Source organism: Falco punctatus, assembly GCF_963210335.1.
Source record: "Falco punctatus genome assembly, chromosome: 18".
Taxonomy (NCBI): domain Eukaryota; kingdom Metazoa; phylum Chordata; class Aves; order Falconiformes; family Falconidae; genus Falco; species Falco punctatus.
The window spans coordinates 1,336,927-1,360,162 of NC_137598.1; the positions used below are offsets into that span (position 1 = coordinate 1,336,927).

The window sequence follows — 23,236 nt, forward strand, 5'->3', positions numbered from 1 at the left end:
GGCCGCCGGCTGCGCGGTGCACGCCGGGAGCTGTAGTCGGGCCGGCGCTGGGCGGGGGCGCCCCCTTCCGCCAGTCAGCGGCCGCGGACTCCACTTCCCGGCGGCCCCTGCGGGCGCGCCGCAGGGGCCGCCGGGAGTTGTGGTCCCCCGGGCGGCTGCGGCCCAGCGGCGGGGCCCGGCCCGCGGACTCCCCGCCCCAGCCTGCGCCGCGCGGCGGCGGCGGCGGCGGCGGCGGCCGGAGCGGCCCGAGCAGGGAAGATGGCGGCGGCGGGCGCGGGGGCCGGGCCCGGGCCCGGTGCGGGCTCCTCAGCCGGGGCCGGTGCTTCCAACCCGCGGAAGTTCAGCGAGAAGATCGCGCTGCAGAAGCAGCGGCAGGCGGAGGAGACGGCGGCCTTCGAGGAGGTGATGATGGAGATCTGCTCCACCCGGGTGAGCGGCGCCGAGGCCTCCCCCCGCCGGATGCGCGGTGGGGCCGGGGGCTGGGGGGGGATGAGGGCTGTGTGAGGGGCCGCGGGTGCGGGCCTGTGAGGGGGGTGGGCGCCTGTGAGGCGGCCGGGGGCTGGGGGGTGCGGGCCCGTGAGGGGGTCGGGGCCTGTGAGGGGGCCGGGGGCTGAGGGAAGATCTGGGGGGGGGTGTCAGAGGGGGCTGTGTGGGGGCTGGAGCGGTGCAGGAGGAAGGGGGGACTGGGGCTAGTGAGGGGCCGGGGGATCGGCTGGGGGTGCAGGGCGGGTGGGGGGCCAGGAGGCACAGGGGCAGCGGGTGGGGGAGGCTCAGGCGGGTGCCCGGGGGGTTTGGGGTGCAGCGGAGAGGGGGCATCACCCCCAGCTTGGTGGTGGGCCTTCACTGGGGGCACGGAGGGGACGGGAAGGTGCCCCCCCCCCCCCCCCCGAGAAACGCTTCCCCCCCGGGTGCCCAGCTGCACCCCGCTTCTCCTTCCCGTCAGTTTATTTTGATTTATTTTGGTTTGGGGGAGGGATCGCACGTGGCTCGCTCCGGCCCATGGCCACCGTGCGTGGGTCCTGTACGCCTCCTCCGCCGCTGAGCACACGTCCCAGCCACCGGCCGCAAAAACCCACTCGCCACCTGCGGCACCTGATGGTTTTGCTGGGGCTCCTGCCGGGGGGGGCTCGGAGGGGCTCCCCGTGCCCCTCGGCTCTGTGATGGGCTCCTGTGGTGTTGCAGCCTTGCGTCACCTCTACCCGGCCATCCTCTGCCGTCCCTGGGGCTCTGGGGGGTCTGTCTCTGGACCCCCGGGAGGGTTGGGTTGGTCCTTCCCACCGACGCAGCCGGCTCCCGCAGGAAGCAGTGGATGCTTTGTCCCTGGAGACGTTTAAATTTAGTTTGGCTGGAGCCTGAGAAAACGCAGCGTTGGGGACCGCAGATGGCCCTGCTGGACCTGAGCCGGCAGAACTGTCCTGCTTGATGGCTTCTGGGGAGGGGGAGTCATCGTTGCCTGCGGGCTGAGGGCTTCTCGGAGGGACCGCGGCGGCAGGAGGGCTGCTCTGGGGTGCTGGCAGAATGACGGTGGAGCGGGGAGGCCGGGAATACCATGGCTTGTCTTCAGGAGAGCGGTTTGCCAGGCAGGGGAAGCCGTCAGGAGGAGACGGTCAGCTCCGGTTTGTGTTTTGCTCTGCGCCGGCCCCGAGGAGTCGGCAGGGATTGCGCGGCCGTTTGCCAAGATCAGGGTTTGGCCAGATTTCAGCTCCCGGGGAGGCAGGTTGTGCCAACGCCGGCAATGGGGCTCTGCAGCGTTGCGGGTCGCCGTGCCGGCAGCTCTGCGGGGTCCCGCAGCCAGCACCATCCTTCCTGGCAGAGGTACAGGGATGGATGAGCGAGGGGAGAGGAGTGTGGAGTCGAGGGAGCTGGCGTCACAGGGAGGCTCTTCCAGGTGACAGGGACCACTGATGGGGAGGCTTGCGTGTCACCCTGCACGCGAGGTTGGTGGGACTGGGAGGAGAAGGGAGCAAAATACATCAGACCTTGAAAAATGGGGTGTTTGGGTCAGAGAGCACCGCTGGCACCCCAGGGCTGGCGAGACAGCGGTGACCTGACACCACGGCGCCAAGATTGGCACTGGAGGGAGTGATGGGGACAGGGTGCTGCCGACCCCCGAGGACCAACGCGTGGCTCTCCGCACCGAGCCGAGAGCCGCCGTGTCCCAGTGAGCCAGCAGAGCTCCCGAGCGGGGACGCCTCTCTGTGCGCTTTGTCCGCTCTCTCGCCGGGACGGCAGGCGGGAGCCGCGACCTGTGCATCGCCGGTGAGTTTGGGAGTGGGCTGAAGCCTCCCGCAGCGTGTTTGCACAGTAAACAGCTGGTTAATGTGCAGCAAAGCTGGGGGAGAGGCAGCAGGACTGTCCTCCCTGCTAATCCCTGTCCTGGGATGCTTTCTCTGGGAGTTTATTTCACACACATGGAACTGGCAACCCAGGAAAGGCGCGGAGCAGTCCAGAGCTGGTCCCAGAGTGGGTTCCAGCCCCACGGCTCCTCTCCATCCTTGCCCACAGGGCTATGGGCAAGGAGCTGGCAGTGGCCATCGCGCTGGCAGCTTGTGCCCCACACAGGCACCTCTGTCTCGTGGCTCCTCGCCAGGGGAGAGGTGGCTGGGGGGGCTGCTGCCCAGCTCTGGGGTACCCCGCTCCCACCGCGGGGGTGTAGCAGCCCCTCAAGCCTTGCTTTGTGTTGCCTGGAGTTTTTTTCTGGCCGCTTGTGAGCTGCTGCCTGATTTCAGCCTCGTCTGGCTCCGCCGGCTCCCGCAGGGACCCTGGCTCGGAGAACAGAGCAGGATCCCAAGACCTTAAGCCCCAGCGCAACTCCTCGCACTAATCCTGCAGTGCCAGCGCAGCCAGCTGTTGACTAAATCCCCCATTTTTTTTGGGTTTTTTTTTGGTGTTTTTTTTTTTTTTTTTCCCCCTGGATCTGGATTTTGCTGGTCTTAAGCTTGGGAATTTGCTGTCGCAGGTTTCCCGGCTGCAGCCCATTTCTGAGCTGCTTATTGTGCTTCATCTTCTCCTTCCCTGGGGTTTGTCCAGGACCAACGAGTGCTGGCGCTGGTTGGTGCATGGGGCTGCTCGGGACACCCCGGGCCCAACGGGAAGGTGTGAATTTGTATGTGCTTGGCCTTGGCTCTGTGGGTTTGGATCGGGGAAACCTTCCTTCCCCGCTGAGATGCTGGAGGGAGGGAATGGGACACCCCGGTGTGCCGGAGGGGGTGATGGAGGCCGTGCCCTTCACTGGGCTGCGGGCAGCGGAGCGTCTTCCTGCTGCTGCCAGGATGAGGAAGTCTGTGCTGCTCATGACGGGTCAAACCCCTGCCCGGCTGGGCTGTGGGCAGGCTCCTGCCTGCGGGGCCAGGGCAGGAGGGGGCTTTTGGGGTCGGCCCGGTGCTGGTGCTACCCCAGGACCCTGGCTCTCCTGTGCTGTTGGCTTTTCCTCCACTGCCAAGCGTGGCGGGTGGGTGCCCAGACCCGGTTATCTCCCGCCTGTGGTTTGCCATGACTCTTTCCCTCGGCCTTGAGCAGCGCCGGGAGCCGGCGGGCTGTCGCGCCGAGCCAAGCGGGCTGTCCCGCTCGCCCTCCCGGAGCCCCGGTTGTGATCTCTCCTGGTTTTTGGGCTTCAGCACTGGTGTCGCTGACAGCCCCTGGCTTGTCTTTGGTGTGGATGTGGTGCTTGCTGGAAAACCCAGCACCTCCAGATGGAGGGGGACAGGCTGACCCACCGGCTGCCAGTGCTTGGGGAGCCCAGAGCCCTCTCGGGTGGGCACAGGGGCTGTGGATGGGAGGGGGGCTGGGGGTGCTGCAGCCTGCGGGAGAGACGCGGCTTTCCCCGCGCTGAGCTGCTAAACCCAGCGGGGGCTCAGCATCCTTCCTGCACTGGAGCACCCACGGAGGGTGGAAAGTCCCTTGTGGGGCCTCCTCTGCACTTGGTGGCTTTGAAGCGGAGATGTACCGGGCACCTCGAGCCCTCCCGGCCTGCTCCTTTGTGGTTCCTGCGGCCACGGGAGGCTCCTGAGGGTCGGACATGCCTCGCTTGGGGGCTGCCTCCTCCCGTGGGATGCCCCGGTGGCTCCATGGCATGTGCGGGGCAAGCTTGGGGCTCAGCTGCAGCAGGGAGAGCGTGGGGATGACCCTCTGGGATGGCAGCTCTGGGGTGTAACAGGGCAGTTGGGAGGCCCACCAGCTCCCCGGGGGTGTCTGCTGCCCCCCCTGACCTGCCTTCCCTCCCCCGGCCCAGCTGCAGGCACAGAAGCTGAGGCTGGCCCACAGCCGGGGACCTTACTACAGCGGCTCGCTGCCCAACGTCAACCAGATCGGCAGCGGTGTCTCTGACTTCCAGGTGAGCAGCGCCCACTCTGCCGGCTGGGGTGGGTGTCTGGGGGCGCTTCCCCCTCCGGCACAGCGGCTGCCGCCCCCAGTGCCTTGGGGAGGGGGATCAGGAGCTGCGTCCGCACGTGGGGTGGGCATCGGGGAGGAGGATGAAGAGCGGCGGTGTGGGCTGCTGTTGGGGACAGATGGGACAAGGGGATGTTCTCCTCTAATCCCTTTGCCTGGCCCCAGCTCCATCCTGCTGGCAGTGCTGCCAGCGACAGGGTGGTCGGGGGGGCTGATCCCGAGACCCCTGCCCTCGCAGCCAGGGTCTGCGGTGGTTACCCAGGCGGTGGGCTAACCCCCTTGTCTCCCCCCTGCAGGGCCCTTTGCACTCGCCGCTGGACTCCACGCGCAGCACCCGGCACCATGGCCTGGTGGAGCGAGTCCAGCGGGACCCGCGTCGCATGATGTCCCCCCTTCGCCGATACGTCCGACAAATATCCTTTATCCTGCTCCCCCTTACCCGGCGGTGGGGGCAGGCAGCCTTTTCTCCCACCACTGGGGCTCCTGCCCCGATCCCAGCGCCCCTGCTGCTCGTCCCTTTGGGATGAGCGAGCATTAGCGACGCGTGCTGCGCTGGCCTGATGCGGCGTTGCAGGCACGTTGCAGTTGGGTGCCTGCGTGCCCGTTGCTCAGCCCCTCGCTCCCTGTTTGGCCCTTAACTTGCCTCTCACATCGACAGTTCTCCCTACGGACCGACCTACCTGTCGCCTCCGCCTGAGCCTAGCTGGAGGAGGTAAAGACCCCGCGTTTTCTTGGCTCCCGCCACTTGTTTTCCGGGTGCCGGTTTCCAGCCCGTTGCCTCCCGGTGTCTGCGGGGTCGCTGGAGCCCGGGGCTTGCTCCAGGTGGTTTGGAATCAAGTGGGCTGGCAGAAGCCCGGTGCCGGAGGGTCCCTCACAATGGGCAGCCCTCCCGGGAGGATTTACACAGCTTCCAGACCGGGGGGGGGCAGAGAGAAACGCTGAGATGCCGGGAGTGGGGCTGCCAGGTCTCCCACCTCTCTGATGTCGGGTGCTGCCCGCACTGTCCCGCAGCGAGGGGGGATTTTTAAGGAGGAAGGATTTCATCGTGCCCAAAAGAGCCGGCTCCGGCACGCGGGGCGGCAGGCACCTGCTGTGGCAGCGGGAAGAGGGATCCTGCCCGGGGTGAATCACCGGGCGGCTGAGCCCCTGTGTGCTCCGGCCCTTGGCCCCGGGGGAGGCGAGGACGGGGGCTGGCCGAGCCCGAGGGTGCTGGGCTCAGCGTTGCTCAGGGCGCCTGGGCTTTCTGTTGAAGGCTGCCCTGGCTCCGAAGCACTGTGCTCAGCACAGCTCTCCTTCCCTGGTCCCAGCACCGTTCTCCCGGGGAGACTTGCTGCCGATGCTCCTGCCGTGTCCACACCTCGGTGCCCGGCACGGCTCCACTGCTGTCCCGGCACGCTGGGAGCTTGAGGGGCCGCGTGTGTCCCCTCTCCCCAGCCCAGCGGGGACACTGGTGGTGGCAGGGGTGGGGTGGCAGCTCTGGGTTGTGCCAGGCGACGCCGGGGCTCTGCTGGATGTCAGTGTTGTGTCTTGCACTTTGTCCCCTGCCATGAGCCTGGGCACCGGTCAGTCCAGAGCGTGAGGAGCACGGCCTTGCCCCCTGCCACATCTTCCCCCACCCTGCTGTGCCCAGGCCCAGCCGGCGGGTGCCCTCTCTGCCATCCTCCTCGACCTCCTGGGGCAAGGCCCTGGCTTTTTTCCCCTTCTGAAAGAAGAGGTCGAGTCAGATCTTCCTTGTCACTCGCAGCGAGCACAGCCGCCCTCCCCGCAGGACCTGGGGCTCCGGGGAGGTGTCCCCAGGAGCATCTCGCTGCGAATCCTGCTGCAAATTCCTCACCCCAGGCTCGGGGGGGACCTTCATCCTTCTTCCAGACAGCTGCCTTCACTTGGCTCGTGCTCCGTGACGCTTCCCTGGGCACTGCTGGAGGGGAGGGTGGTCTCTGGCTTGCGGGCCCCCTGCCCTGGGGCACGGAGACCCTCTGGTGTTGCCCCAGAGACCCTCTGGTGTTGCCCCAGCACGCCTAAGCCATGGTGGCATCAACTCTTGGCTGTGATTTGCCCAAGCCGGGCCAGCCGCTGTGGTTTTGGCTCCCCGAGGCCGAGCCGCCCATCGCTGCGGCGTCTGGGCTGCAGGCAGGGGGCTAAGGCAGGGGATAGGGTGAGGATGGCAGGGATCGCCCCCGACCCGGTGCCCCCCGGGACCGGCAGAGATGCTCCAGCTTGCCCAGGCAAGCTGCCTGCCTCCTCCTGCTGTCCTTGGCCTCCCCCCCGCAGGGGCAGTGCCCCCCTGCGCCCCCTCCCTTGCCCCCCAAGTAACCCTGCTGTTTCTCCTCACAAAGGACCATGCCCTGGGGTAACTTTCCTATGGAGAAAGGACATTTGTTTAGGCTGCCGTCGGCTCTCAACAGGTGAATGATTTTTTTTTTTTTTAATTCTCTTTTCTCTCTCTCTCCCGGTCTCTAGCCCTTCCCCAGGACCCCCAGGGTGGGCACAGCCCTGCTTGTAGCAACTCCAGCCCCCCCGGAAAAGGGAAAGGGGTCTGCAGGCTGCCCTGGCCACTGAAAGAGGGGGACCCCCAGGGTGGAGGTGGCCCTGTGTGCCCTGCGCCGGGTGCAGCCCTCGCGCCTCCGCAGGCTGCGTGGTTCCGCAGCGGCTCCCAGCTCCCTGAGGAGCTGCTCTGGGGGGCAGGGGGCTCTCAGGTGCAGGGCAGGGTGTCCCCAAGGGCTGCCCTGGCTCGCTGCTAGCTCCGGGGACGAGGAGCCCGCTCTGCCCGCTGCTGTGGCTGCTTGGTTTCGCGCCGGCGCAGCACAAGGAGCAGGAGCTGGTGCAGCCCTGGGGGATCGGGCCCCCTCTCTGGAGCCCGGTGAGGTGGCAGAGCCGTGGGGTCCCGGTGGGGTCCCGGTGGGGCCCCGTGGGGTTTGAGAAGGGAGATGCTGCGGAGGACGCACGGAGAGCTGTGGCGTTGGGGTGTCACGTTCCCCAGGCTGGGGCACAGTGGGGTCCCGGCAGGGCCAGCAGGGCTCAGGGTGGGCGCGTTGCTGATGCCGCAGGGATGCCCAGCACGGGGGGCTCATGGCAGCCCCCGCTCTGCCTCCCTTGTGCTGTGTGGGCACGGGGCTCGGTGCTGGCAGCGGGGCCCTGGCTGTGCCATGGGCAGGCGCCCATCGCTCCCCGGCTGGGCCCCGTGCGGGAGGGGGCTGCGTCCCATGGGCCGGGGGGGTTGGGGGGGGGGGGGCTTCCTGCCTCCCAGCTGCGCCGCAGCTGAACAATATCCCCCTTGTGCGCTCCCAGGACGCGTCATTAGCTCGAGCGGCCTTTTCCCAGCCCCTCCCCACGCTCATCCGCTTCAAACCAACTAATTGGGAACACAATGGGTGTAATATCCCTGGGTACGCTGCCCCCAGCCCCTCCAGGGCCCCCGGGGGAAAGAAAGGGTCCCAGGGGTGCCCGTCTTCCCCGTGCCAGGGGTGGCGAGGGCTCCGGGGCCATCGCTGCAGTGGCAGGGCTGGAGCAAGCCCCAGCGTGTCTGGAAGCGCAGGGCAAGGGACCCCACTGGAGCATCACCTGGGGAGGGGAGGGGAGGGTGGGGCTGGCAGAGGGGGACGAGGACCCCCAGAACCCCTTGGCGTCTGCCCCAGGGTTCGTCCCGGGCACGGCGAGCGTTGGGCAGGGAGGGCTGTGAAGGAGCCGGTTGTTCCTCCAGCGAAGCCCCACCGTGCTCCCTGTTCTCACCCTGCTCTTCCCGTTTTCCACCCGCTGCCCTGGCCCTGTGCTTGCCCAGCATCCCGGTGCCGGCCGTGGGGGGCTGCCACAGGGGTGCGGGGGCCGAGGGCTGAGCCCGGCCCCGTCTGACCGTCACCTTTCCATTTCCAATTAGAACAAATTCCGACTCGGCGCTTCACACGAGCGTGATGAACCCCAACCCCCAGGACGCGTACCTGGGCCCCTCGCAGGGCGCCCCACCACCCGGCCGCCGGAGCGGTGAGTGTCCCCCCGCTTTCCCCAGCGGGACCCTGCCGTCCCCACCTGCACCCGGCTGCCTGGGGACCCCCCGCACCCCTTTCACCCCTTGCGGACCCTTGGGGGGGCCGTGTGGAGCCCCGTCCCTCCGTAGCGGGGTCACGCAGTGGTACCCCTGTCCCTCCATGGTGCTGATTGATGTCCCCCGTGTCCCCCTGTGCTGCCGCTGACTGTCACCTGCTGTCTTGCAGGTTTTCTGGATGGGGACACGGACAGCAAAGGTGAGCAACTACCCACCCCCGGCAGCGCGACACCAAGCCCGGCACAGACCCCCGTCTCCCCACCTTGCTGCCTACAAAGTGTCGGGGCGGTGGGTGGGATGTGGGGGGCCAGTGCCTGGGGACCCCTCTGTGGCAGGGGGTCTGTAATGCCCCACTCGTGACGGGTCAGTGCCCCCTGGCAGGTGAACGCGGGTGGGCTGTGCTGCTCTCGTGGCGCTGACCCTCGCTCCCCCCTCGCCAGTGTTTCTTTTCCAAGTGCCTCCCATCGAAGAGACCTTCGATGACAACAAACACGCGCTGAAGCCCTGGGACACCAAGAAGGTGGGTGCCGAGGCAGGATGGCGAGGAAGTCGCCCCTGCAGCCCCCTGCCCACGCTGCTCGCATCCTGCCTGCGGGGCGGTGCGACACCGGGGTGGCTCTGCCCCCTTCCTGCCCTCAAACCGCGGCCGGCCCAGGGCTGGGGGGGCGCAGGCTCAGCACCCCGGCTTCACCGCGCTCCTCTCTTTGATTTCGCAGCTCTCGTCATCCTCGGCCCGGCCGCGCTCCTGTGAAGTCCCTGGGATCCAGTAAGTCCTGGGCTGGGCTGGGGGGGGGGGTGCTGGGGAGGGGGTCACCGCAGGAGGCAGCAGCATCCCGACACGGGACGCGTCTCTCTCTTTCCCCCAGCATATTTCCATCCCCGGATCAGCCTGCCAACGTCCCCCTCATCCCCTCGGCCCTCAACACGGGGGGCTCCCTTCCCGACCTCACCAACCTGCACTTCCCCTCCCCGCTGCCCACCCCTCTCGACCCAGATGAGACCACCTACCCCAGCCTGAGCGGGGGCAACAGCACCAGCAACCTGGCCAACACCATGACGCACCTGGGCATCAGCGGCAGCATGGCACTGGGGACGGGCTACGACTCGCCAGGTGAGGGCTGGCCCCGTCCCGCCGGGAGATGCCGGAGCAGATGTCCTGGGGTGGCTGGAGCCGCCAAGACGCGGAGGACCGGCGTGGGGAGCCGGGAGAGAGACCCCCATGGTGGGGAGCTGCTCGGTGGGGCCGGGGGAGATGGGATCCACCGCACCCCAGAGCCGGCTGCGGCAGCGCTCGGCCTCTCCGGGTGGTCCCGGCCTGGGATGGAGATGCTGCAGCCTGGGAGCAGGGTGGGGAGCGCTGCGGGGTCTGACAGCACCGGGGGGTCCTGGGGGGGTGTGGGGGGGCGGCCGCGGCCGCCTGCCCCACTCCTGCCCTGGAACCCTCCGCTTGCCGAGCCGGAGCATCCTGTGCCGCCGCCGTTCCCGTTCGCGGGGTGTGTGTGTGTTTCTGTCTTGTCTCCATCGTTTTGGTCGCCTCCGTCACCTTCCATCCCACCCGGGGCAGACGGGGAGCCCCAGCCTGGCCCGGCCCGGGGAGGAGAGCCTGGGACGCGGGGCGATTCCGTGGGGTAACGGTGGTGTCTCTTCTTTTTTGTCCCCACAGGACTTACCTCACCTATGCAGAGCTCCCTGAGTAACCCGTCCCTGCAGTCCTCGCTTAGCAATCCCAACCTCCAGGCCTCCCTGCGAAGCCCCTCGCTCCAGTCCTCCCTCAGCAACCCCTCGCTCCAGTCCTCCCAGAGCAGTTCCTCCATCCCTTCCTCGCTCTCCAACCAGTCCCTGCCCTCCTCCCTCTCCTCCTCGCTCAGCAACCCCTCGCTCCCCACGTCCCCCCGCAGCCAGCCCATGCAGTCCTCCCCCAGCAACCCCAGCCTGCCCTCCGGCTTGAGCGGCTCGTCCTACGCCCCCATGGTGCAGGCGTCCATAACCACCTCGCCCCGCCGAAGGGTCCCGCTCAGCCCCCTCACCCTCCCAATGGGTGGCGACTCCAGAAGGCAGCACCCCAAACAGTTCTCACCAACAATGTCACCCACATTGTCCTCCATCACCCAGGTATGCATGGTCCATCGCCTGCGCCGGCCCCGCGCCGTGCGCTCGCCTCCATCTCCTCCCTCCGCTGCTCTCGTGTCTCCATCCTCATCCTCAGCCACACGCCAGGGAAGCCCCTGGACCCCCCCACCCACCAGGAGGGACCGCTGCGTGGTTGGGAATTGAGGGGAGGGGACACGCACACACACACACAGAGGACACGGGATGTGGCGCATCCCTGCATCCCAGCCAGGGCTCCCCCACCCCGGGGTCTTGCTCCGGGGGGGGTGCCCAGCCCGCTGTGGGTGCTGGGTGCGAGGGCTCAGCACCGGGTGCTGCCGGCGGGGCTGGAATTCCGGCTCTCCCGCATCACCGTGGGCTCCCCAACCCGCTGCCGGTGCGGGGGGACGCACCGGGGGGGGCTGGCAGAGGTGGTCCCCATCCAGGGGGGCTGAGCAGAGGGGCCGGATCCTGGTGGGTGCCGGGGTGGGTGCAGGCTGACCCCCCCCCTCTTTGCGCTCTCTCCGCAGGGGGTGCCCCTGGACACCAGCAAGCTGCCGGCCGACCAGCGGCTCCCACCGTACTCCTACAGCCAGCCCGGCTTGCTGCTGCAGTCCCAGCCGAGCCAGAAAGCCCTGCACCAAGCCGTGCCGTCCCCCCCGCAGCCGGCGTTGCCCCCCGCCCCGCCGGCGCGACCCCCACCCCCGTTGCCAAGCGGGGCCGCCCAGCGCCCGTACGGCCCCCAGTACCAGCCTAACGCCCCCCTGCCGCAGCCCCCGCCGCTGGGACAGCCCCTGAGCGACTTCGGCTTGGGCAGCGTGAGTGCTCGGGGGTGGGGGGCACACAGCTCGGAGGGGGGGCACCCCCCGTATTCCCCCCCTAACCCGCCTCTCCCCACAGTTCGAGCAGTTCGGGATGGGGGAGAGCCCCACCGGTAACAGCAGCGGTTTCCCCGAGGAGCTGGGGTCCCTGAGCTACCCCCCGGCCGAGGGTGCCTACGACCCCCACGTCCTCAACCGGCAAAACCTGAGCAACTGCAGCCGCCACGGCCCCATCCCGAACATCATCCTCACAGGTGGGTGGCACCGGGTGCCCACGGAGACCCCCCCGGCGGGCGGGATGTCACCTAGGGGGTGCTGAACCCCCTGTTATCCCCCCCCCCTCCCCCAAATAGGGGATTCTCCCCCCGGCATCTCGAAGGAGATCGCGACGGCGCTGGCCGGTGTCCCCGGCTTCGAGGTGGACGCGGCGGCACTGGGGCTGGAGGAGGATCTGAAGATCGAGCCCCTCACCCTGGACGGACTGAACATGCTGAGCGACCCCTACGCCCTCCTCACCGACCCGGCCGTGGAGGACTCCTTCCGCACCGACCGCCTCCAGTGAGGGGCCAGGGGCTCCACCAGCCCCCCCGGCCCGGCCCGCGGACCCCCGGTCACCACCGCCCCCTCCCCAATTCCCACACCCCCCCCCCCCCCCCCGCCTTTCACTCCCCTTTTTCACTTTTTTTCCGGACAAATGGGGCCGCCGCCGGCTCCCTCCCCGGAGAACGGGGCTGGGGGACACCGGAGCCGGTGTGAATTTTGGGGGGGGGGCACAAGCCAGGCACTCTCCAGCCCCATGGCACCCCAAACCCTGGCGGAGAGGGGGCTCCCAGCCCCCTGGGGGCGGCTGTACATAACCCCGTAGGTAGAGACCCCCGGGGAGGGGGGTGTAGGGGGGGCCGCTTCTGTTTTTATTTTATTTTTTTCTGGCTAATCATCATGTTTAAGGAGAAATCCCGCTCCCCCACCCCGAGCTGCGCCCCATATGTACCCCCAACCCCCCGCCCCTTACCCAGCTGCCGGGGACCCTGCAGGACATGTAGAAAGCACTTGTAACTTTGCCCCCCCCCCCCCCTTACACCCCGAGGGGAGCGTGGGGGTCCCGTCTGCGGGTGGGGGGACCTGGGGCCCCAGGACCCGCGTTCCCCCCAAACCCGGGAGGGAGCCAGAGTGATTTATTATTATTATTATTTTTTAAAATATATTATATGTTAATTAAATGCCCTCTGTGATGGTGTGTGGCTGATTTTGGGGGCGGGGGGCGACACAGGACAGACAACACACAATGGGGGAGGCTGGGGGTGGGGGGCTCTGAGCCTCCCTGGGGAGGTTTGGGGGTGCAGAGAGGGGGTTCAGTGGCTCCAGCCCCTCTCCCACTTGCCAGATCTTTAGGTCTGGGGTCCCTTATGGGGGGGGCAAGGGGTCCCCGTAGTTCCTGGGTGTGCTGGGGGGGGGCATGGCGGCTGCGGGGAGCTTAGGGGGGTGCCTTGAGGTTCTTGGGGGTCCCAGGGGGATGCTGGGGGAGCTCCTAGTAGTTTCTAGAGGTGCTGGGGGGTCCTGGGGGTATCCTGGTAGCTTTGGGGGGTGCTGGGGTGGTCCTAACAGCTTCTGAGGGTGCTGGTGGGGGGTCTGAAGGGGTCCTGGCAGCTTCTGGGGGTGCTTGGGGGGGACTGGAGGGGTCCTGGAGGGTCCTGATAGCTTCTGGGGGTGTTGGGGGGGGTCTGGAGGGGTCCTGGAGGTTCCTAGCAGCTTCTGGGGGTGCTGGGGGGGTCCTGGCGGGTCCTGGCAGCCTGTGGGGTGCTGGGGGCTCCCTGCGTGCCCCGGGGACCCCGCGGGGGTGGGGGCGCCCCCCGTGTGCCAGGAGCCCCCCGGGCCGCCAGGGGCCGCTGTGGGCGGCGGCGGGGCCGGGCGGGCGGTAGCGGCCCAGCGGAGCCCAGCGGCGCGGCCCGGCCCGGCCCGGCCCGCAGGTACCGGCGGGGGCGGCCGGGGGGGCCCGGGGGGGCTGCCTGGCTGCAGGGCCCGTGGGGCCGGCTGTGCGGCCGGGGGGGCCGACTGCAGGGCCTGGGCCGGCTGTAGGGCCTGTGGGGCCGGCTATAGGGCCCGGGCCGCCTATAGGGCCTGTGGGGCCGGGTGTGGGGCCGGATGTAGGGCCTGTGGGACTGGCCCTGGGCCTGTGGGGCCGGGTGTAGGGCCTGGGCCGCCTGTAGGGCCTGTGGGGCTGGCTATAGGGCCTGTGGGGCCAGCTATTCGGCCTGTGGGGTTGGCTGTAGGGTCTATGGGGTTGGCTATAGGGCTTGGGCCGCCTGTAGGGCCTGCGGGGCTGAGTATAGGGCCTGGGCTGCCTATAGGGCCTGTGGGGCGGCTATAGGGCCTGTGGGGCCGACTGTAGGGTCTGTGGACTTGGCTATAGGGCCAGGGCCGAGTATAAGGCCTGTGGGGCTGGCTGTAGGGCCTGTGAGATTGGCTATAGGGCCTGGGCTGGCTGTAGGGCCTGTGGGGTGGCTATAGGGCCTGTGGGACCAGCTGTAGGGTCTGTGCACTTGGCTGTAGGGCCTGGGCTGGGTATAGGGCCTGTGGGGCGGCTGTAGGGCCTGGGCTGGGTGTAGGGCCTGTGGGGCAGCTATAGGGCCTGTGAGATTGGCTATAGGGCCTGGGCTGGCTGTAGGGCCTGTGGGGCTGACTGTAGGGCCTGTGGGGCCAGGAATGTATACAGGGTGTATAGAGCCAGCTGTGGGGTATTGAGGGCTGGCTGGGAGTGTGTGTAGGGCTGGCTGTGAAGTGTATAGGGCCGCCTGTAGGGGCTGGGGGGGGCTCTGTGGCCAGGCTGACATTTGCTGCCCCCCTACCCAGGTTTCCAGCCTGAGATGGAGGGTGGGGGGTGCTGGAGCCCTGCCGGGCCCGTGGGGTGCAGCGAGCCATGGGGCAGGGGGCACGTGGCAGGCCAGGGTCCCCAGGCACCATGGGGCAGGGGCTGCTGGCGACGTGCTGCTGCCTGGGGACCCCCGGCGCTCCCCTGCCTTTGGGGCGCTGCCATGGGGCAGGCTCGCCCCATAGCCTGCCCAAGGAGTGGGGTGGGGGCACGGATTGCTGCCCACCCGCAGTCACCGCTTCCCCATGGGCAGCCCCGCGGTGGGGCCGGTTCCTGCTCTCAGCACAGCTGGGGGTCAAGTCCTGCCTCCCCCACGGGACCCCGCTGTGGGGCTGCCCACGCTGGGGGTCACCGGGGGGTCCGTCAGCCAGGCCGCCGCCATGTCCTGCTGGCTCCCAGTGGGGTGCCCCACTGTGGGGGCCCGGCTGGGAGGACCTTTGAGAGAAGGGAGGTGTTGGGAGGGGGCACGGGGCAGCTTTGGGGACCCCCCCTGGTTTCTCCCCACCTGAGGCGGGTGGCAGGAAGCTAAACTGGGAGCCGGGGCTACATCTCCGCGGCTTGGCCATCGTCACGTGGTGCTGGGCTAAAAATACCCTTTGGTGGTCACCTGTGGGGCCGGGGTCCCGGGGCTCCAGGCTGGGGGTCTCGGGGGGGATGGGGTCACGCTCCAGCCGCCGCTGTGGGCCTGTCTCTTCTGACACGGGAGATGCTGGCATGGCCCCAGCGGAGCGCGTCCCCCCCAGCTCAGGGGGCTTCTTCTGGGGTTATGGGGCCACCGCTGTGATGCTGCGGGGGGTCTGTGTCTGGGGTTGGGACTGGTTCCCTTCCCCCCCCAGCCCCGGTGTGGCTGGGGCAGAGCTGGTGTTGCGCCCCGGTGCCCCGTGGAGGGGGTGACGGCCGTGGGGGTGTGACGTGGGTGTTTGTGGCCTTGTCGTCCGCTTCCTTCCCCTTTCCAGCCCGCTCCGCGCAGCTCCGACGGCCTCCGCGGACCCTCCCCTGCGGCGCCCGGGCAAGCTGGGGGTGCTGGGGAGAGGGAGGGGGTGCGTGGGGGGGGAGGGGGCCTGGTTGCCTGCTTGGGGGGCGCAGCCACCCCCCGCGCTGTGCGGTGGGGGTCCTGTCTCAGGGGTGCTGCCCCCAGGGGTGTCCTTCTGCAGCCGCTGTGCTCGGGGTGGGGTGCTGCCCCCCCCCCAGCTGTGGGGGTCCCCATTGCATCGCCCTGTGCCACACGGCGTGACCGGAAGCCTCCTCCCTTCCCGTCTCTGGCGCTTTCGCCCCGTCAGCTCCGCCGTGCCCCACAGCCGCCCGCTCCGCCGTGGGGCACCCCACGCTGCCAGCCTGCCCGGGTGAAGGAGCTTTCCCTGCTCTGTGGGGCTCCGGGGCCGGCTGTGGGGCAGGGTTGGGGTGTCACCCATCCTGCTGTGTCCCTCCCTAGATGCTGAGCCATGTCGGACGAGAAGCCCCCGCAGCTGGTGGACTACTTCGTGGTGGCTGGCCTGACCGACACGTCGCGGCCGCTGGAGGAGGAGAGCCAGCAGCACCGCCCGGCGCGCCCCAGCGAGCCCATCACCGACGTGGCCGTCATCATCCGCTCGCAGGGCGAGGAGGTGCCCCACGGCTTCACCTGCATCGAGACCACCACCTCCGGCCACCCCGTCGACCTCAACGCCGGGCTGCTCAACAACCCCCAGATGTTCATATGCTACAAGCGGGGTCGCGACAAGCCCCCCCTCATCGAGCTGGGGTGAGTCCTGGGGACCGGGTCTGTGGGGGGACGTGCACGAGCTCCCTGGGGGTCCCCCTCACCCCCTCCTCTCCACCCAGGGTGCACTACGAGGGCAAGGACCGCCCGAAGCCGGGCTATAAGATCCTGGACACGACGCCCTACAGCCGTTCAGCCAACCTCAATTCGGGGGGGCCGGGACACCAACGCACCTTCCTGACGTACCGGCGGGCGGCCGAGCCCCACGGCCACAACACGCTGGGGGTCACCGACATCTGCCTCGTCATGCCCAGCAAGGGCGAGAGCACCCCGCACACCTTCTGCCGGGTGGACAAGAACCTCAACACCAGCATGGTGGGTGCCAAACTTCCCCCACTCTGGCTGCTGCTGGGATGCCCCCGCTGCCGTCCGGCCCACGCTGACCCCCCCCCCCTCTCCTTCCAGTGGGGCCCTGCCCTGTTCCTGTGCTACAAGATTGCCATGGCCAAGGCCAACACGCTGGTCTACGAAGCCGGTAGGGTCTCCCGTGGTGATTATGGGGGGGCCAACCCACCGTGGGGTCACTTGGCAGGCTGCTGGGTGCCCACCCAGCCGCTCCCTCCCTCCCTGTCCTCCGCTGGAGGGGGGAGATGACAAGGTGAGGCTCATCCCTCTGTCTGTCCGTCCATCCAGGCCTGCTGGGGCGTTATCCCGAGCAGGACAGCGAGTCCTTCCCCCTGCCCGAATCCGTGCCCGTCTTCTGCTTGCCCATGGGGGCCACCATCGAGAGCTGGCCGGCCGACACCAAGTACCCGCTGCCCGTCTTCTCCACCTTCGTGCTGACCGGTGCCTCGGGCGACAAGGCAGGACGGGGGCCTGGGGCCGGCGGAGGGGAGGGGGCTGGGGTTGGGGGATCGATCCTGATCTGATGGCCCGTCCCACGCAGGTGTACGGGGCGGCCATCCAGTTCCACGAGGCGTTCCCCCGGGAGCGGCTGTCGGAGAAGCAGAGCCTGCGCCTGGGGCTGCTGAGCGTGGTGGACCGACGGCCCGTGGCCGGCCGCTCGCTGCAGACCCGCAAGAGCATCTGCGTCCTCTCCCACTGGCCCTTCTTCGACGTCTTCCGCAAGTTCCTCATGTTTATCTACCGCTACTCCATCTCGGGGCCCCACGTGCTGCCCCTTGAGACGTGAGCGCTGGGCGGGGGGGACTTTTGTGTGTGTGGGGGGACACGGGGGACAAGGGGGTGGCCCCCGTTGCCTCCCCCCGCCGACGGGCCCCTCTGCCTGCAGGCACATCTCGCACTTCATGCACAACGTCCCCTTCCCGTCCCCGCAGCGGCCGCGCATCCTGGTCCAGGTGAGTCACTGTGTGTGTCCCTCCCCTCGCCGTCCCCATGCTGGCTCCCCCCAGCCCACCCTGTCCCCCTGTCCCCCCAGATGTCCCCGTATGACAACCTGCTGCTGTGCCGCCCCGTGTCCTCCCCGCTGCCGCTCAGGTAGGGATGGCTGTGGGGTGCTGGGTAGGGGGTCCGGCTCCAGGCTGGGGGGCACGTGGGGCAGCTGAGTGACGTCCCTCCCCCCGCAGCGGCGCCAGCTTCCTGACGCTGCTGCAGAACCTGGGCCCTGACAACGCGGTGGCACTGCTGGTGGCCGTGCTGACCGAGCAGAAGCTGCTCATCCACTCCCTGCGCCCCGACGTCCTGACCAGCGTGGGCGAAGCCCTGGTGGCGGTGAGTGCCGGGGAGGGGACGCCGCGGGGGACGCGCCGCGGCGCTGGGGACCCCTGGCCCGCGGCACTGACCGCCCTTGTCCTGTCCCCAGATGATCTTCCCCCTGCGCTGGCAGTGCCCCTACATCCCGCTGTGCCCGCTGGCGCTGGCTGACGTGCTGTGTGCCCCCGTGCCCTTCATTGTAGGCATCCACTCCAGCTACTTCGACCTCTACGAGCCCCCCAGGGACGTCATCTTCGTCGACCTGGACACCAACACCATCTTCCAGTGAGTGACCCCCCCAGGTTTTGGCTGTAGGGCGGGGGGTTTCAGCCCAGAGGGACGCGGGGGGGTTTAGGGCCACCCTCCCCTCGTCCCTCTGTCCCCTCGCAGGAGCGAGGAGCGCAAACTGCTGTCCCCCCGCTCCCTGCCGCGCCGGCCCTGCAAGGTGCTGCTGGCCTCGCTGCACAGCCTCTCCCAGCAGCTGGATGAGAGTGAGTGGGGGTCCGGGGGGGGGGGCCCGGAGCCACCTACGCCCCCCACCCCTAACCTTCCCCCCCTTGTTTCGCAGTGTACAGCGGGCCGGGGGAGGAGGCGTCGCTGGAGCTGCTGCTGAGCGATGCGGAGGCGGCGCGGGGCCGGCGGGCGCAGCTGGAGCTGGAGGCGCGAGCGGCTTTCCTGCGCTTCATGGCCTGCGCCCTGCGCGGCTACCGCTCCTTCCTGCGCCCCATCGCCCCCGCGCCCGCCCCGGCCGGCCGCGACGCCGGCAGCCTCTTCGCCCTGCAGGGTGGGTGCTGGGGAAATGGGGGTGGGGGCTGGGGGGTTGGGCTCGATTGAACCCCCCCTGCCCTGTCCCCTCAGGGTTCCTCAAGTCGCGGGAGCGGGCGTACCACCGGTTCTACGGGCAGCTGCTGCGCACCCAGCTCTTCACCCAGTTCATCGAGGACTGCTCCTTCGCCAGCGACCGAGACCCCTGCCTTGAGTTTTTCGACACCTGTGTGGATAAGGTGGGTCCCACCAGCTCCGCGTTGCGTCCCTGTGTGTCCCCCCCCACCCCCAGTGACACCCTGTGCCCCCTCCCCAGGTGCAGGCGGAGCTGGAGAAGCCGGAGGACATCCCCCTGATGGAGCTGGACGACCCGCGGGGCGGCGAACACACCGTCTTCATCACCCCCCCCGAGCAGCCGGCGGGTCCTGATGGCACCGAGCTGCCGGCACGATACCGGTGAGACACCCCCCATCACCCCCCCAGCCCCGCTGCTCCCCGAGTCCCCCCAACTCAGCCTCTGCTCGTCCCCCCCAGTTACGATGGGTTCCCCACACTCCGCCCCGAGCTGCTGGAGCCCCCCCGGGACCCGCTGGTGGCCCAGCTGTGCCAGGCCAGGAGCAGTGCCCCCAGCAGCCCAGCCCCGCGCAGGACCAAGCAGGTGAGTGAGGACAACGCTGTGACGAGTCGGCCGGGCCTCAGCGGGGGGGGGGGATGGTGAGGGGCGCGGGACGCCGGCTGCCCATCCCAGCTCCCTCCTCTTCCTCCCCTCGTCCCCAGGAGATGAAGGTGGCCCAGCGCGTGGCCCAGAAGTACTCGTCGGTGCCCGACATGTGGGCCAAGTGCCTGCTGGGGCATTGCTACGGGCTCTGGTTCCTCTACCTGCCCACCCACGTCCGCGCCGCCCCCGCCAAGCTGCGGGCGCTCCAGCTGGCCTACGAGGTCCTGCGCAAGATGGAAGCTCACAAAGTGGTGCTCCCGGATGAGGTAGGTGGCGTTCGGGGCAGGGGGGGCTGCCTAGCGTGGGTGGGGGGACCCCGGCCACCCCTGATTGATGGCAGCTGCCCCCCCCTAGGTCTGCTACCGCATCCTGATGCAGCTCTGCGGGCAGTACGGGGAGCCGGTGCTGTCGGTGCGGGTGCTGCTGGAGATGAAACGCGCCGGCATCGTGCCCAACACCATCACCTACGGCTACTACAACAAGGTGATGGGGAGCACACGTGGCGGGGGGGGGGGGTCAGGGGGGTCCCCACCGGCCCCTCACCGTGTCGTGCCCCCCCCCGTCGCAGGCGGTGCTGGAGAGCAAGTGGCCGGCGGGCACCCAGAGCGGGCGCCTGCGCTGGGCCAAGCTCCGCAACGTGGTGCTGGGGGCCGCCCAGTTTCGGCAACCCCTGCGGCAGCGGGAACGCCGGGCCGCCGCCACCGCCGCCCCCCCAGGTGGGTGGGGATGGGGGGGTGCGGGGGGGGGGGGGCAAGGAGGCCGCTGTGACCCTGCTGACAGCCCCCTCCCTCCCTCCCGCAGGCGGCCGAGCCCCCCCAGCGCCCCGTCCCAGCCTGCAGCGACAGACCACCTGGGCTGGGCGCAGCCTGCGGGACGCCCCCCCGGCCCCCCGGCTGGTGAAGAGCGGCAGCCTCAGCTTCCCCAGCAACACCCACAGCGAGGGGGGCCGGGGGGGGCTCGGGGAGCCCCCAGCCACCCGTCCCCCCCCTCTTCCCATAGCTCCGGACCCGCTGCCTCCCCGGCTGCGGGGTCCCCCTGGCTCGGCCGACGGGAGCCTGTCGGACATCAGCTTTGCCACGGACGAGAGCGACCGGGCGGACGAGGGGCCGGTGGGCAGCGGGGGGCCGGTGGGGGGCACGCCGCGGCGGGGGCTGGCTGCCAAACTGCAGCAGCTGCTGTCCCCCGGCAAGCGGCCCCCGCTCCGGCCAGCCGCCAGCACCGAGCTCCCCGCCGGAACCCGCGACGCCGCCGACGCCGCCTGCCCGCGCCGGGGGTCCGAGCAGCGCGATGGGGAGCCCCTGCCGCGCCGCGGCCCCGCCGAGAGCCTGCTGCGCCCACGGGAGCGCCCCGAATCCACCGCCTCCGAGGTACCCGGCTTCTCTGCGGCCGCGGCGGTTGCCCCTGGGCCCGGCCGTGCTGCTGACGCCGCCTGTCCCCCCAGAGCTCCGTCTCACTGGGCAGCGAGCTGGACCTGTCCGACACCTCGGTGGGCAGCGCCGGCGTCCCCAAGTCCGAGCCGCCGGCCGATGGGGCCACCGGGCAGGAGCCGCCTGCCGTGGAGGTGAGTCTGGGGGGGGGGGTGGGGGTCTCCATCCTGCTGTGGCCACCGCCCCGGTTTCCACCGCCGGGGCTGACGGTGGTGCCGGTGGCGGCCAGGTCCTGCTGTCCAGCTGCTCGCGGTGCCAGGGCTGCGGCGCGCTGGTGTACGACGAGGAGGTGATGGCCGGCTGGACCTCCGACGACTCCAACCTCAACACCACCTGCCCCTTCTGCGGCCGCTCCTTCGTCCCCTTCCTCAGCATCGAGATCCAGGACTTCCAGCTGCCCCCCAGGTGGGACCCCCTGGCCTGCTGGGACCTTGCGCACCCCCCGTGTCCCCCGCGAGCAACCCTCCTGTGCCCCAGCCTCCCTGGTGCCCCCAGGTCCCCTCTTCAACTGCCCACCAGTGTCCCCTGTCTTCTCCCTGGGGACAAACCTAATGTCCCACATATTCTCCAGTGTCCCTGGTGTTCCCAACATCCCTCCTTGCTGCCAACCGCTGTTCCCCTACCTTCCACCCTCTGGGGGAGAATGCCCATTTCCCGCATCTGTCCTGGTGTCCCCAGTGTCCCTCACCCCCCCACCCCCCACCCGCTGCCTACAGGTGCCCCCATCCTCTGGGAGGAACCCCAGTGTCCTCACCCACCATACCCTCCCCCCTTCCATCCTCTGGGGAGATCCCCAACATCCTGCATCCTGCCTGGTGCCCCCCCCCCATTTCCATAACCCCCCCTTTGCTGCGCAGCACCGCTGAGGACGGCTCCCTCCCTGCTCCGGCCGCGCAGGGACCGGTGCTCAGCGACCGCCGCCGCTGCCTGGCGCTGGATGAGGCCGAGCCGGAGCTCTGCAACGGCTGCCCCGACGCGGCGGTACGGTGCCGGGCATGGAGAAGGGGGGGCCCCACGTGAGGGTGGGGGGTCCCAACTGGGGGGTGAGTGTGTCCCCCTTCTCCCGCAGGTGCCGCGACGGTTGGAGCGGGTGGCTTTCGCCTACTTGAGCCCCTTGGTGCTGCGGAAAGAGCTGGAAAGTTTGGTGGAGAACGAAGGCGGGGAGTTCCTGGCGCAGCCGGAGCTGGTGGACAGCCACCCCATCATCTACTGGAACCTCGTCTGGTACTTCCAGCGCCTGGGGCTGCCCAGTAACCTCCCCCGCCTCCTCCTGGGCTCCCAGCACGTCACCCCGGCCCCACAGGTAAGGCAGGAGGGCTCTGGGGTGAGGTGGAGGGTCTCGGGGTGGGGTGGGGTGGTCGCTAACCCGGTACCCACCTGGCTGTCCCACAGGCGCAGCCCCCCAACTCCCCCTGCGTGCGCGTGCGGCTGCTCTGGGACGTCCTGACCCCCGACCCTGACAGCTGCCCCCCGCTTTACGTCCTCTGGAGGCTTCACAGTGAGTCGGGGGGCGGTGGGGAGGGGGGGGACTGGAGTGGTGGGGTGGCACTGACCCCTCCCCATCCCGCAGGTAACGTCCCCACGCGGCTGTGGTCATGGCAGCCCCACGGCCACCCCTTCTCGCTGGCCTTCCTGGAGGCCGTGCTGAGCCATGTGGGGCTGAGCGAGGTGCACAAGGCCATCGCGCTCTTCCTCGAGACACTGGCAGCCCCCGGGGGACCCCGGCACCTGCAGAGGTAGGGCTGTGACCCCCCCCACGACCCCCTCCACCAGCCCCCCCATCCCCTCCTCTCACTGCTCTGACTCCCCAGGAGCATCTACCGGGAAATCCTCTTCCTCACGCTGGCGGCGCTGGGCAGGGACCACATGGACATCGGTACGGGGCGCTCGGGGAGCGGCTGGGGGGGGTCTGGGCAGCCCCCCTATAATGCTGATGGCTGGTATGTCTGTGTTCCCCCCTCCTCGCAGCTGCCTTTGACAAGAAGTACAAGTCGGCCTACAACAAGCTGGCTGGGAGCCTGGGGAAGGAGGAGCTGCGGCGGCGGCGGGCGCAGCCCCCCAGCTCCAAAGCCATCGACTGCCGCAAGAGCTTCGGGGCCACGCTCGAGTGCTAGAGGTGCCCCCCCCAGTCCAGGAGGGGGGGTCCCAGGCCAGCCCCTCTGCTCCCCAGTCCAGGAGGGGGGGTCCCAGGCCAGCCCAGCCCCTCTGCTCCCCAGTCCAGGAGGGGGGTCCCAGGCCAGCCCCTCTGCTCCCCAGTCCAGGAGGGGGGTCCCAGGCCAGTCCCTCTGCTCCCCAGTTCCTGGATTGTGTGTGTGGGGAAGCCCCTGCATCGCCCCTGGCTCACAAAGGGTTTTATATGTCAGTGTTAATATATTTTTATTTATTTATTGCCCCCCCCTCCCCCCACCTCAGCACCCCCTCCTTGCTTGTGCCGGCAGCTGGGTGAGTGCCGGGACAGCTGGGGGGGGGGCCTCTATGTATCGCCCCCTCCCCATCCCCCACCACTGCCCCCCATATACCTGCACCTGGGGGTGGGGTGGTGTTGGGGGTTATGGGGGGGGGGGGGTTTGGGGGGCGCCCCCCCCCTCGCACTGTGCAATAGGAGCCCCCTGCCCCAGGGGTCTGTAAATAAAAGCTGCTGCTGTATTTTCCCTGCCGCCTCCCCGGGCGCCTTCTTGGGGGGGAGGGGGGCACCCCCCCGGGGGGGG

At 69.3% G+C, this 23,236-nt stretch overlaps 2 protein-coding genes across 5 annotated transcripts; both read left to right on the forward strand.

Annotated features, from left to right (window-relative positions):
• Positions 1-143: 143 nt before the first annotated feature.
• CRTC2 (CREB regulated transcription coactivator 2) lies at positions 144-12,561 on the forward strand. Its single transcript, XM_080368487.1, has 14 exons — positions 144-429; positions 4,232-4,333; positions 4,686-4,802; positions 5,040-5,101; positions 6,726-6,794; positions 8,264-8,367; positions 8,598-8,627; positions 8,869-8,948; positions 9,145-9,194; positions 9,295-9,539; positions 10,092-10,540; positions 11,047-11,334; positions 11,417-11,591; positions 11,691-12,561. Exons 1-14 carry the CDS (start codon positions 259-261, stop codon positions 11,897-11,899), a joined length of 2,151 nt encoding a protein of 716 aa, XP_080224613.1. The 5' UTR covers positions 144-258; the 3' UTR covers positions 11,900-12,561.
• A 651-nt stretch (positions 12,562-13,212) lies between these two features.
• Positions 13,213-23,179, forward strand: DENND4B (DENN domain containing 4B). Of its 4 annotated transcripts, none has more exons than XM_080368775.1 (27): positions 13,213-13,304; positions 15,639-15,947; positions 16,028-16,280; positions 16,371-16,440; positions 16,599-16,768; positions 16,852-17,093; positions 17,197-17,263; positions 17,344-17,402; positions 17,492-17,636; positions 17,728-17,903; positions 18,009-18,109; positions 18,187-18,402; positions 18,477-18,622; positions 18,700-18,839; positions 18,918-19,041; positions 19,161-19,367; positions 19,456-19,584; positions 19,670-19,817; positions 19,903-20,468; positions 20,543-20,662; positions 20,758-20,933; positions 21,386-21,509; positions 21,598-21,831; positions 21,921-22,026; positions 22,099-22,264; positions 22,340-22,404; positions 22,497-23,179. In XM_080368775.1, exons 2-27 carry the CDS (start codon positions 15,649-15,651, stop codon positions 22,640-22,642), a joined length of 4,395 nt encoding a protein of 1,464 aa, XP_080224901.1. In that variant the 5' UTR covers positions 13,213-13,304; positions 15,639-15,648; the 3' UTR covers positions 22,643-23,179. The 4 variants fall into 4 exon arrangements, 3 of the variants coding, with proteins under 3 accessions (XP_080224901.1, XP_080224902.1, XP_080224900.1); XM_080368776.1 differs by lacking the exon at positions 13,213-13,304 and adding an exon at positions 15,164-15,215; XR_013924351.1 differs by lacking the exon at positions 13,213-13,304 and having other exon boundaries at positions 15,255-15,947; positions 22,497-22,718; positions 22,764-23,179.
• The last annotated feature ends 57 nt before the right edge of the window (positions 23,180-23,236 follow it).